Source organism: Mustelus asterias, chromosome 8, assembly GCF_964213995.1.
Source record: "Mustelus asterias chromosome 8, sMusAst1.hap1.1, whole genome shotgun sequence".
NCBI lineage: Eukaryota > Metazoa > Chordata > Chondrichthyes > Carcharhiniformes > Triakidae > Mustelus > Mustelus asterias.
This window is the reverse complement of record NC_135808.1, coordinates 41,502,331-41,516,849: the sequence shown is the minus strand read 5'-3', so window position 1 is coordinate 41,516,849 and position 14,519 is coordinate 41,502,331. Positions and strand designations below refer to the sequence as shown.

Here is a 14,519-nt window from a genome sequence, read left to right as displayed (position 1 = left end):
GCTTAGTCGAACTGGTATAAAATCAGAACAAGGAGGAGAATTTTAATATAGGTACTCTTTAAGAGCTCACAAGTGAAGGGGACTTCGTGTGACAAGGCAAGGGCAACAGAGTTTTAGATGGCCTCAATAATAGAATATGAGACACCAACCAGGAGAGATAGTCCTGTCAAAAAGTAGATCCCCTCATTCCCCAGTCTCAGTGTGAAGTCCCCTCATTCCCCAGTCCCAGTGTGAAGTCCCCTCATTCCCCAGTGTGAAGTCCCCTCATTCCCCGGTCCCAGTGTGAAGTCCCCTCATTCCCGGTCCCAGTGTGAAGTCCCCTCATTCCCCGGTCCCAGTGTGAAGTCCCCTCATTCCCCAGTCCCCAGTGTGAAGTCCCCTCATTCCCCAGTCCCAGTGTGAAGTCCCCTCATTCCCCAGTCCCAGTGTGAAGTCCCCTCATTCCCCGGTCCCAGTGTGAAGTCCCCTCATTCCCCAGTGTGAACTCCCCTCATTCCCTGGTCCCAGTGTGAAGTCCCCTCATTCCCCAGTCCCAGTGTGAAGTCCCCTCATTCTCCAGTCCCAGTGTGAAGTCCCCTCATTCCCCAGTCCCCAGTGTGAAGTCCCCTCATTCCCGGTCCCAGTGTGAGGTCCCCTCATTCCCCAGTCCCAGTGTGAAGTCCCCTCATTCCCCAGTCCCAGTGTGAAGTCCCCTCATTCCCCAGTCCCAGTGTGAAGTCCCCACATTCCCCAGTCCCAGTGTGAAGTCCCCTCATTCCACAGTCCCCAGTGTGAAGTCCCCTCATTCCCCAGTCCCAGTGTGAAGTCCCCTCATTCCCCAGTCCCAGTGTGAAGTCCCCTCATTCTCCAGTCCCAGTGTGAAGTCCCCTCATTCCCCAGTCCCAGTGTGAAGTCCCCTCATTCCCCAGTCCCCAGTGTGAAGTCCCCTCATTCCCGGTCCCAGTGTGAGGTCCCCTCATTCCCCAGTCCCAGTGTGAAGTCCCCTCATTCCCCAGTCCCAGTGTGAAGTCCCCTCATTCCCCAGTCCCAGTGTGAAGTCCCCACATTCCCCAGTCCCAGTGTGAAGTCCCCTCATTCCCCGGTCCCAGTGTGAAGTCCCCTCATTCCCCAGTCCCCAGTGTGAAGTCCCCTCATTCCCCGGTCCCAGTGTGAAGTCTCCTCATTCCCCAGTCCCAGTGTGAAGTCCCCTCATTCCCCAGTCCCAGTGTGAAGTCCCCTCATTCCCCAGTCCCAGTGTGAAGTCCCCTCATTCTCCAGTCCCAGTGTGAAGTCCCCTCATTCCCCAGTCCCAGTGTGAAGTCCCCTCATTCCCCAGTCCCCAGTGTGAAGTCCCCTCATTCCCCAGTCCCAGTGTGAAGTCCCCTCATTCTCCAGTCCCCAGTGTGAAGTCCCCTCATTCCCCAGTCCCAAGTGTGAAGTCCCCTCATTCCCCAGTCCCAGTGTGAAGTCCCCTCATTCCCCAGTCCCAGTGTGAAGTCCCCTCATTCCCCAGTCCCAGTGTGAAGTCCCCTCATTACCCCCGCCTCCCCGTCTGGGTTAATGTTGAGTTTCGGTTTATCTGATTTTCTTGATTTTCCAGGTTTGGTGAGGAAGGTCTGTCTCTCCCTCTCTGGACATGGCTGGTTGATGTTTGCAGGTTTCAGGACTGGAATCAGGATGAATTCCCTTTCGGGGAAGGGAAACAGTTTCTGGATAAAGGACATGACATTACTTTCGGTGTCAGGATTGGGGAATTATCCGTGCTGCTGGGTCTGGATGTGAGTAACTGGAGTTTGACTCTGACAATGGCTGAATGGGTTCTGCTGTGTTCGGCATCACACTCGCTCTCTGAATAAAACTGTAAGCCAGAAAAAACAAGGGAATCAGCGCCAGACAAACATGGTAACAAAGTCTATGAGAGACAGACAGTGTGTGTGACAGAGAGAGAGACAGGACTATGTCTCAGAAAGAAACGTGAGAGAGTGGTCTGTGTCTGAGAGAGAAATGTGTGTGTGTGAGAGAGATAGGACTGTGTCTGAGAGAGAAATGCGAATGAGACGGAGAGAGGACTGTGAGAGAGAAACATGACAGAGAGAGACGGGACTGTGTGTCTGAGAGGGAAATGTGAGTGGGAGGGAGGGAGAGAGAGACAGGACTGTGTATGTGAGAATCCTTTACTGAGCCCACTTATTAATCCTGTCTCAAACCATATTACCAGTTCTAAAATAGCCTTCCCCCTGACTAGTTACAGAATGTATTGTTTTCAGTAACTCCAAAATAAAATATTCTGTGAACTCATCCTCCTCAGTTTGCCAATTTAATTTGCCCAATCTATATGAAGATGAAAATCACCCACAATATTCTTACAAGCACCCATCAACTATACTGCGTCTTATTGTGTAGCTTCTGTTCGAGGGCCTATATACTGCATTCTATTATTTTCTTTGCATTCAGCAGAAAATGTGAGGATGGGAAAAATGGTTAAAAAAATAGAATTAAAGGCCCTTTTTCTGAATGCTCAAAATTTGTAACAGGATGCATGAATTGATGGTATAATTATAAATAAATGAGTATATGTCATCAATTATAGAAATGTGGTTGAAAGGCAACCAAGGATGGGAACTGTTTATGGGCTTCGACATTTTAGGTAGGAAGGTTGGTGAGGTAGTTCTGTTAATGAAGCATAGCATATCAGCACAGTAGAGAAAAATTATCTTGTCTGAAGATCAAATGTAGAATCAGCTTGGACAGAAATACAAAATAGCAAAGTACAAAAGCTCCTCTCCCATTAACCCTCCCCTCTTCTCGCTATTTAGTCCACATTTCACTGACCGAATATGATTTTCCAGGACTGTGTGTCTGAGAGGGAAATGTGAGTGGGAGGGAGAGAGAGAGAGAGAGACAGGATTGTGTGCACGTGAGAATCCTGTGTGTGTGAAAGACGGACAGAGGGAGAGAAAGACAGGGCTGTGAGTGTGAGAAAGAAACAGAACTAAATGTGAGAGAGCGTTTAAAACTGGCTATATCACAACAATAAGCATATTTAATTAAGTTGTCAGCTCCATAGCCTGGAAACAAACTTCCAAACACTAAAAATTATTTTTTGAAGCTACACTGAATTGTCTGCCAGTTTGTTTCTCAAGAAGAAAATTCATTGCTATCTTTTAAAATCTTAAGAATATAGTGTCTTTGTGCCTAAATAAATGTGTGCAGCCCCCCTGAAGGTCCACAAACTGATATCGTGAGCAACAGGTTAGGATGATGGATTCGCCGTGGAAGGGAAGTGTGGCCAGTTTCATGGGTGAGGCCATCTTTTGGCTAATGCTTTAAACCAGCCCAAAAGTTTACAGGAGCTCGATTAGCATTGGGCTAATGTTTGAAATTGTTGAAATTCTGCAATCTTTTGCATTGTTTGGCCAATTTTAGATGAAATAGCCAAAAAGAAATTCAGCCATTTAAACTTTCTCACCAGAATCCCAAGTGTTTCTACAATGTCAATATTTTCACAGCCAATGAAATTTCTTAAACCTGACGTTGATGGTGATGAAGAAGTTCAAATCAAATTGCATCATGGAACAACCACTCTGGCTTTTAAGTTTCAACATGGGGTTATGGTCGCTGTGGATTCCAGGGCAGCTGCGGGCTCCTACATCAGTAAGTAGTTAAATGTACCATAGCTCCATGGTAGCACTCTCTCCACCAAGTCTGAGCATCATGGCATCAATTCCCCCTCCAGAATGTGAGCACATTAGCTGGATTAAGAACATGTTTTCAGTCATGATTCATGGGCTAATTTTCTCCAACATTTTCTTAAGAGCAGTATTTCCCTTTGGAGTTGATCGATGTCAATACTATCTAGTTCACAAATTGGGAACAATGGACTATTCAGAGTATTTTTTGGTCAGCTTTTTAAAGCAATACATTCTTACCTGGTCAGAGGAAAGGCTATTTTGGAACTGGTAATATGTTTTGAGACAGGATTTTTAAGTGACTTCACGGTAAAGGATTCTCAAGGCATGAGGGATCATAATATGATGGAATTTCACATTCAGTTTGAAGGTGATAAATGTGGGTCTAAAACTAGTGTCTTAGACTTAAATAAAGGCATTAAGATCATAGAAAGATCATAGAAAGCCTACAGTGCAGAAGGAGGCCATTCGGCCCATTGAGTCTGCACCGACCACAATCCCACCCAGGCCCTACCCCCACATATTTACCCGCTAATCTACGCATCTTAGGATTCTAAGGGGCAATTTTTAACCTGGCCAATCAACCTAACCCACACATCTTTGGACTGTGGAAGGAAACCGGAGCACCCGGAGGAAACCCACGCAGACACGAGGAGAATGTGCAAACTCCACACAGACAGTGACCCGAGCCGGGAATCGAACCCGGGACCCTGGAGCTGTGAAGCAGCAGTGCTAACCACTGCGCTACCGTGCCGTGAAGATAAAGTGCATTAATGTGGAATGGGAAAATAGGTCTATCTGCCTTCAGAACATCAAACAATCAACTCCTGCCAAGACCACTCCTTTCAGGCAATAATCCATAACTGCCACAGATACATCCTTCACTTCAATCCTATGCATCTTGGCTCACCAGAGGAGGATCATTATAGAGTAAATGCCCAGCCATTTCTATAATAATTTGCCAGATCACTTTACCTATCTTCATCCTCTTCACATCTTACTTTCCCTCCTATATTTGTGTCGTCAGCAAATTTAGCAACCGTCCTTTCATCCAAATCATTTAAATAAATTGTAAAGAGTTGAGGCTCATTGCTGTTAATATAAACTAGATTTTGCAAACTGTTTCAGTCATTGGTTATTTTTTAATGGGAGCTAACCAAGAAAATGTAAAACTTGATGTATTTTAAAATATTTTCTAATAAGGAAATGATTTACAATATATTGAAAGAAAGCTTTCACTTTTAAATTAAAGAAACACACCAATTAATGTTAACTATCCACAACTTAGGATCATGAAAGGCTGTTTTTTTAGACAGTAGGATCTTACCCTGAACACCATGGGCACTTAACTTATTTAACACATTGATATAGACACAGATATGTACATGAACAGTCACATGTTCACACACAGAATGTTAGAGTTACAGCATAATGCAGCAAAGACTGAGGCCATTTAGTCCATCAAGACTGCACTAATCTTTGAAAGAGCTAGTAATTAGCCTCACACAGGCATGCAGGCCCACAGACAGCTACACAAGCTGATATATGCACACAGATATGCCCTTGTTCACAAGTTGTCTTGCATGCACAGAGTACATGCAGAACATACATATATATGCCTATGTATGTACTGACATGTCTGTGAATACACATGTGAACACAGATATGTATGCACACACACATGTGCACAGGTACTTTCACATAGCCATGTATGCACACAGATTTGTATGGAGACAGATGTACACACGTGAACAATTGTATGGGCACACAGATATAGTTACCTATACACACATACATACACACACAGTAATTCAAGGCACCTAAAGAATGAAAAAAGATGTAATTGTACTGTTTCTTTAGGCACCCAGACATTCAAGAAAGTGATTGAGATTAACCCCTATCTGCTGGGAACGATGTCTAGCAGTGCTGCGGACTGTGTGGACTGGGAGAGAATGCTGGCCAAACAATGCAGGTAATTGAATCAATAGAACATCAACTTTTCAATTCTTGGGAAATCTCTGAGTAAAATGCATGGAACAATACTGAGAGTTTAAACTGTTCAAATTATTTGATCGCGATTAAGTATTCCAGTGCAGTAATTGAATCAGATGAATGTCATGGGTACATGTCATTGCAGTGTTTGGCAGTAATGTTCTGATGGTGATCTTTTATAGGATTTATAAACTCCGCAATAAGAAACGTATTTCAGTTTCAGCTGCCTCCAAACTATTGGCAAACATGGTTTCAGAATATGGGACTGTCGATGGGAACCATGGTCTGTGGCTGGGATGAGAAGGTGAGTGAGGGAGGGAGGGATGGAGTGAGGGGTAGGAACTGAGGGGGAGGGAGTGGGGAGATTGAGTGTGACGGGTAGGGTATGAGGAGGAGGATTTGAGGGAGTAAGGAGTGATGGGGAGAAGGTGAGGAGGAGGGAGTGAGGAGTTGGAGAGTGTGTGGGAAGGATTGAGAGGAAGCAATGAGGGAGAGGAATGTGAGGGGTAGGAGTGATGGGAGAAGGAGTAAGGGGAGGAATTGAGGGGGATGGGTTGAGGGAAAGGACTGGAAAGGGAGTGAAGGATCTATGGGAGTGAGGCACAGTGAGTTTAGCATATGGGAGTGAGAGGTGTGAGAGTGAGGGGCAGGGCATGAGGGACTGGCAGATTGTGGTGTGAGAGTGAGGGCTGTGAGAAAGAGGGGCATGGAGCGAGGGTTGTGGAAGAGAGGGGTGTGGGATTAGTACCATGATCTGGGATAGAAGGGTGGAATTTCTCCTGAAACGGGCTCTCGATCAGGTGAAGTATCTGTCAGACTAGCATTCCTGTAGAGGATACAATTATTTGGAGACAAAGGTTTATATTTGTGATGCAGTACAGTAGCAAGTGACAGTAAATGGACTGCGGTTTCCTCTGAGATTTCAAGTAGATTCAGATCCTAAACAAACATTGAGGTATAACCATGTCAACATGGAGAAAGGGCGTCTGAGTGGAATTAATGGGATAGCTTTACCACAGAGCCAGCACTGGCACAGTGGGCCAAATGGCCACCTTCCACACTGTGCCATAGTGATTCTTTCACAAGTATCACTGAAATTAGTGAGAATTCCTCGTTCCCCAGTCCCGCCTCACCTTCAGAACAAAACTAATCTACAGGAGATTGAGGTTTTAATCTGGAAGAATATTCAATTAACTATAGGATGGAAAATTAATGAAATGCGGAATGATTCATACGTAAGGAAAAATCAATGTCTCTGCTGATGGATCTCCCACAATAATGGGAATAATAAGGTATCTCTTGGAGTGGTTGACTGAGGCTGCAATATGCTGAATGGGTCTTGATGGAGCTTTTGCAAGTCAGGATACGACACAAAGCAGACCAGGGATCATGAAATATCGATGTCCAAATGAGGACAGTGTGACAGCAAATTTATTATGAATCATAGAATGGGTCAGCAATGAATCAGGCCATTCAGCCACTAGTGTGCCTGTGCTGGCACTTAGAATGGAAATCCAATCAATCCCACTCCCTGGGATTGGTCGTCACCCTATCCACCACCTTAAATCTTCACCCCCTCCTCCAGCATAGCGCACAGTGGCAGCAATTGTGTACGTGGAATACATGGGATACTTGGCCCAGCATCAGGCCATTTTCCTGACAAAATCATGCTAGTATTGCTAGACCATAAGACCGAGGAGCAGAATTAGGCCACTTGACCCATCGAGTCTGCTCCACCATTCAATCATGGCTGATTTTTTTTCTCATCCCCATTCTCCTGCTTTTTCTCCATAACCCCGACCCCCTTATTAATCAGGAACCTATCTATCTCTGACTTAAAGACACTCAATGATCTGGCCTCCACAGTCTTCTGCGGCAAAGAGTTCCACAGATTCACCACTCTTTGGCTGAAGAAATTCCTCCTCATCTCTGTTTTAAAGGATCATCCCTTCAGCCTGAGGTTGTGCCTCTGGTTCTAGTTTTTCCTACTAGTGGAAACATCCTCTCCACGTCCACTCTATCCAGGCCTCACAGTATCCTGTAAGTTTCAATAAGATCCCCCCTCATCCTTCTAAGCTTCAACGAGTACAGATCCAGAGTCCTCAACTGTTCCTCATACGACAAGCTCTTCATTCCAGGGATCATTTGTGTGAATCTCCTCTGGACCCTTTCCAAAGCCAGCACATCCTTCCTTAGATATGGGATCCAAAACTGCTCACAGTACTCCAAATGAGGTCTGACCAGAGTCTTATGTAGCCTCAGAAGTACATCCCTGCTCTTGTATTCTAGCCCTCTCGACATGAATGCTAACACTACATTTGCCTTCCTAACTGCTGACTGAACCTGAACGTTAACCTTAAGAGAATCTTGAACAAGGACTCCCAAGTCCCTTTGTGCTTCTGATTTCCTCAGCATTTTCCCATTTAGAAAATAGTCTGTGCCTCCATTCCTCCTTCCAAAGTGCAAAACCTCACACTTTTCCACATTGTATTCCATCTGCCACTTCTTTGCCCACTCTCCTAACCTGTCCAAGTCCTTCTGCAGCCCTCCTGCTTCCTCAATACTACCTGTCCCTCTACATATCTTTGTATCATCTGCAAATTTAGCAACAGTACCTTCAGTTTCTTTCTCCAAATCGTTAATGTATATTGTGAAAAGTTGTGGTCCCAGCACTGACCCCTGAGGCACACCACTAGTCACTGGCTGCCATCCTGAGAAAGACCCTTTTATCCCCACTCTCTGCCTTCTGCCAGTCAACCAATCCTCTATCCATGCCAGGATCTTACCCTGAACACCATGGGCACAGTCTCCGATGCGGCACCTTGTCAAAGCCTTCTGGAAATCTAAATAAATCATGTCCACTGGCTCTCCTTTATCTAACTTCCTTGTTACCTCCTCAAAGAACTCTAACAGATTTGTCAGACATGACCTCCCCTTGACAAAGCCGTGCTGACTCAGTCCTACTTTCTTATGCACTTCCAAGTACTCTGCGAACTCATCTTTAATAATGGACTCTAAAGTCTTGCCAATGACCGAAGTCAGGCTAACCGGCCTATAATTTCCCGTCTGCTGCCTCCCTCCCTTCTTAAACAGCGGTGTTACATTTGCTACTTTCCAGTTCTCTGGTACCCTCCCTGCCTCCAGTGATTCCTGAAAGATCACCACCAATGCCTCCACGATTTCCTCAGCTATCTCTTTTAGAACCCTGCTCCAATGCTCCAATCAAGCCTGCTCCCATCTTTGCTCAACTAAATCTTCATTGTCAGCTTCTATTCCCTTTGTCCTTATGTGTTCACTCAGCTTCCCCTTAAATACAGTGACTCTACTCACTTCAACCACTCCCTGTGGTAGCGAGTTCCATATTCTCCCCACACTCTGGGTAAAGAGGTTTCTTTTGAATTCCCCTTTGGATTTCTTGAGAACTATCTTAAAATAATAGCCCCTATCCCACACGAGGAAACACTCTCTCTATTCACTCTTATGAAAACTTTCAGAATTTCAAAGACCTTCATTAGGTCACCTCTCAGCCTTCTTTTTCAGAAAGAAAATCCTTTCCTGACATGTTAACCCACACATCATTGTCGTAGAGGTGTTGAAAGGGCAGGGTGCCCATAAGGGAGTGGGATTAGCTGGGTCTGTTCCAGATCATGGTATTGATCCTACACCTCTCACTCCCACATCATTAGAAGGGGACGATCATGCCAGTGTCAGCTCTTTGGTAGGTTAATTATACTCACACGCTCTTTCCCCATATCAACATGTCTGTTTACAACTTAAATCAACATGAAGTCGCAAAGGGAAAATCATTGGTGAGACCACATCTGAGTACGATGTACAGTACTGGTCTCCTTACTTATTTAAGAAAAGATATAAATGTGTTAGAAGCAGATCAGAGAAGATTTACCAGACTAGGATTGGGCAGGTTGTCTTATGAGGAAAGATTGGACAGGTTCGGTTTGTATCCACTCGAGTTTAGAAGAGTAAGAGGCGACTTGATTGAAACCTTTAAGATCCTTGGGTATTGATTGGGTGGATGTGGAAAGGATGTTTCCTCTTGTTAGAGAATCTTGAACTAAGGGTCACTGTTTGAAAATAAGGAGTCACCAATTTAAGACAGAGATGAGGAGGAATGTTTTCTTTCAGAGGGTGATGAGTCTCTGGAACACATCCTCAAAAGGCAATGGAAGCAGAGGACAGGATTCTCCGACCGTTCACACCAGTGGGATTCTCCAGTCCCACTGCAGTAAATGGAGATTTGACTGAGCACCACATTTTCCGTCCTCACTGGCAGTGGTGAACGGTTGGAGAATTCCGACCAGAGGCTGTGATTCTCCCATCCAGCTGCGCTAATCTTTTAGCACAGTGGGCCAGGAGAATCTCGCGGTGGGCGATGCGCAGGATTCGCACGTTGCGTTCCTGCCCAAAAGTATCTCCCAGCACCGGATTTCCGGCAGCATCAGTTCCACGCCGTAAATCGGCGGGGAGGCACGGAAGTAATTTAAATACTTATTAAAATATATTTTAAATTTGATTAGCAGGCCCGGGACTAAAGTCTCCATGCCCGCTAGCCTCTCTCTCTCTCTCTCTCCCCCCCACCCCCAGGAGTGGTTCACTCCAGTGGAGATTAGAGTAGCTCCCCACTAACGCGGAACTAGCAGCCCAACCCCACTGGAGTGAAATGGGGGGGAAATTGGGGGCCCCAAAGAGAGTTGGGCAGTGGGGGGGGGGGGGGGGGGTGCCCCCTGGACATTGGCACCATGGCAGTGCCAGCCTGTGACCCCTAGCACGGCCCAAGGGCAAGGTGCCAATGCCCAGTAGGCACTTTGGGCAGTGCCAAGGGGGCGGGACCTAGGGGCAGGGCCTGGGGGGTGATTGGTGGGTGTGGGGGGGCCCGCTGCCACTCTGCATAGGGATCGGTGGGGAAGGAGCAAGGCCAGCGAAGAGGGCAGGCTGTGGGGAAGCAGTTAGCCCTCTTGGGGGTTGGGGGGGGCAGTCGGAATTGCGGGGGGGCGGAGGGTTGGGATGGCGAGGGGTGAGGGGGGGGTACCTGTTGGACCAAGAGGTGCGGGGTGTCGGGGCTGGGCCTGGAAATGGTCAGGGGGCCAGCAATCAAACCGTTGCGGCGCTGGCCAGCGATTGGAGGCCATCAGTGCAGGGCCACTGCGCATGTGTATCGGCACTGACAGATCGGCACAGCAGTATCCCGCTCAGCGAGCTGATTTCAGCCTCTTCAGCATCAATAGGCCTCAACCCCTAATTTTTAATGATAGTCACACTCATGGCCTCTGCAGTGCACAGAGTGTGGGAGAAGTTGAATTTTTTTGGGAGTATTCCGGTTACCGTCTTTGAATATTTTTAAGGCAGATCTAGAGAGATTCTTGATCAACAAAGGGGTGAAAAGTTATCGGTGGTAGACAATGTCGGGTTGGTCAGATTAACCATGATTGCATTGAATGCTCAAGCAGGCTCGTGGGGCCAAATGTCCTACTTCTGCTCCTAGTTTGTATTTCCATTGACTTTCTCATTGACCTGTCCAGCTGTTGTATAACTTCACAAATATAAACCTTTATTTTCAAATAAATGTGTCCTCGATGGGAATGCTGGCCTCAACCTGCTGATTCCAGGATTAAGTGGGTCATTGGCTAAACAACAATTTGAACGTTCTTGATGGTCTTTGTATTTTCCATTTGTTTCACAGGGCCCCGGCCTTTACTATGTGGATAAGAATGGAGTAAGGCTGTCTGGTAACATGTTTTCCACTGGATCAAGCTACAGTTATGCATATGGTGTTATGGACAGTGGATATAAATATGATCTGACAGTGAAGGAGGCATATAATCTGGCCCAGCGTGCAACTTACCATGCTACCCACCGGGATGCTTATTCCGGAGGCACAGTTAACAGTGAGCAGAATATTTCTGAACTATATCACTCTACTATGAGCCCTAAATGGAACTATCGAATTGTGCAGCCAGGAGGAGGTTCACTCATCTGGTTGGGGAAGTTAAAACCAAATTGCAGGGGATGGTCACGAGCATTCAGAAATGCAAATAAGGAATTAGGCACGCAACGTGAGAGTGCTGGACAGTGCCAGAGAAGGAAGTAGTTTTATATTAGATGGGAGCAGACTAAGAAGGATTATTAGGTATAGAAAGACAGGGAATTGTCCGGCCGCCTTTCCTGTGGGATCTTCCAGTCCTGCCAAAGGTGACCTTTATGGCGAGCCACGCAAAACATCAGCGGGACTGGAAGATATTGCTGGCGACTGAGGGAGAGCTGCCTCTGCTGTGGGGTAGGGGGGTGGAATCCTGCCCAGGATCACGAAGCATGTACACCAACTCCCAAATTGCGCTCTGGATAAGGTTGCAAACACAACTAGTGATCTGGGAATGTGATATAGTGGCAAAAGCAGAAATATGGCTTAAAAAAATGGTGAGGATCATAGAATCCCTACTGTGCAGGAGGAGGCCATTTGGCCCATTGAGTCTGTACTGACTATAATCCCACCCAGGCCCTATTTCCGTAACCCACGTATTTACCCTGCTAATCCCTTGACACAAGGGTCAATTTATCATGGCCAATCAACCTAACCTGCACATCTTTGGATTGTGGGAGGAAATCGGAGCATCCAGAGGAAACCCACACAGACACGGGGAGAAAGTGCAAACTCCACACAGACAGTCACCCGAGGCCAGAATTGAACCTGGGACCCTGGTGCTGTGGGGTGGCAATGCTAACCACTGTGCCGCTAATGTACAAGATTATGATGGCCTGAACTTTCTGGCTGTTCATGCTCCACCAATGCTCAAGCGAGGATGGAGACTTTGATGCGCAGCCAAATTTCCATTTACTGCAGTGGGACCAGAGAAACCCACCAGCGTGAACAGCCAGAGAATCCTGGCTGATGTGTTCTGAGAAGTTAGGGAAGGAGAAAAGGAGAGGTGCTAATTAGAGAACATAATGTAAGAGTCAGAGAAACAGAATCCATTTGGTTAGGTTTGAAAAGTAAAAAGAGAATCTGGATATTCTCAGCGTATTCTGCTAGACTCCAAATAATGAGAGAGAGAGGAGCAAATCAACTGTGAAAGAACTGAGGGTTCGAATCCCACCATGGCAGGTGGTGAAATTTGAATTCATTAAAAATCTGAAATTAAAGCTCTGATATGACCATGCAACCATAGTCGATTGTTGTAAAAGCTCATCTGGTTCAGTAATGTCCTTTAGGGAAGGAAATCTGCCATCTTTACCTGGTCTGGCCTACATGTGACTCCAGCCCCTCAGCAATGTGGTTGACTCTTGATTGTCCTCAGGGATGGGCAATAAATGCTGGCCACGCCAGAGACGACCACATCCCATGAACAAATAAAAAAAAACTATAGAGTTGTGATAATGGAGAACTTTAATGACCCAGATATGGATTGGGATAATGTTCGAGTAAAGGGAAAGGAGGGGGAAGAATTTATGAAATGTATTCAGGACAGCTTCCTTCCAATTAGGAGGGCAGCATTGGTGGATCTGATGCTGGGGAATGAGGTCGGCCAAGCATCTTTGAGAGAGCACTTGGGTCAGAATGATCATATTACAAGGTTTAGATTAGAACAAGGAATAATCTAAAGTCGAACTTCTACATCAGAAGAGGGTGAACTTCAATGGGATCTGAGCAGATCGAGCCAGGGAAAAATTGAACCAAATTTAACAGGAATATGTGTAAAGGAACAATGGGTGATCTTTAATGAAGAGATGCTTCAGGTACAGGCTCAGTACATCCCAACAAGACAGAAAACCAGAGGAACCAAAGCCAGGGCTCCTTGGACGATGAAGGAAAACGAGAACATGATGAAACAAAATATAAAGGGTGTGTGATGCAGGTCAGGTGAATTCTTCAAGCTAGAAACAAGCCAAACACAATGAAGTTGACAGGGAGAAGTGAAGAGGAAAATAAGACTGGCAAAGAGACAATATGAGGATGGAAAGTTCATTAACGTAAAAAGGAACCTTAAAACCTGCACCAGCATGGAAATGGCAAGTGGGTAGTGTGTCCGAAGTTGAGTGGTGATGATGGGGATGGATTTGTGAAACTAAAGTGATGGGATTCCCTCTGGAAGGAACCAGGCCTCAGATGGGAAGCCCACCCTTACCTTCATTGAGGCCTTTCAGTGTGGCCATTTACTGACCACTTATGGGGGATTTCCCACCCAGCCTCAACTTGTAGACTGGTGGGAGGAATGTCTGTGGGGGAGCACAGAAAAGAACAGTTAGATCCTGGGCAGAAAGGGGGGGAGGTGCCGCCATCAGAGCCCCCTTCTGAAGTTGGTCACCACCAACTTGAGGCCCAGTGATGTACACCTTCCCCAGTGTTTCCCTGTATTTTTGAGATACCCTGTTTCATTTGGAAGATATCTTTAATATTGTTTTCTCTTTGGGGAATTGCATTAAAATATCTGTGGGTTAAAATCAGGGTTTTCCATCGAGAGAGCCACTTTTCCCTTATTGGTCACCCTTTGCAGAAATTTTGTTTTCTGCACCTTTATGTTGTACATTCATAGAATTACAGAATGGTTACAGCACAGAAGAAGGCCCTTCAGCCTATCATGCTCATGCTGGCTCTCTGAAGGTCCAAATTCACCAAGATGTCACTCTGCTGCCTTTTGCCTGTAATTCTGTACATCTTTCCTTTTCAGATTATTTATTAAGAGGGGGATTAATTACAAAAGAAGGGAGGTTATATATAAGTTGAGCAGGACATTGGTGAGACCACATCTGGGCCTAAATTCCCTTTTGCAGGGGAACATATTGTAGCCAACTTGACAGGCCCGCTGTTATTTTACACTGACTGGCAGCAGCCAGGACTTCCTTTCA

General features: G+C 46.0%; 1 protein-coding gene across 1 annotated transcript in view; it reads left to right on the top strand.

Annotated features, from left to right (window-relative positions):
• The window catches only part of LOC144497116 (proteasome subunit beta type-8-like), an 811,476-nt gene that overhangs the window by 796,090 nt on the left and 867 nt on the right, over nucleotides 1–14,519 (top strand). The window contains 5 exon segments of the mRNA XM_078217906.1: nucleotides 3,489–3,633; nucleotides 5,529–5,640; nucleotides 5,843–5,920; nucleotides 5,922–5,964; nucleotides 11,359–11,563. Of these exon segments, the coding sequence (XP_078074032.1) occupies nucleotides 3,492–3,633; nucleotides 5,529–5,640; nucleotides 5,843–5,920; nucleotides 5,922–5,964; nucleotides 11,359–11,563 (580 nt within the window). The 5' untranslated portion in view covers nucleotides 3,489–3,491.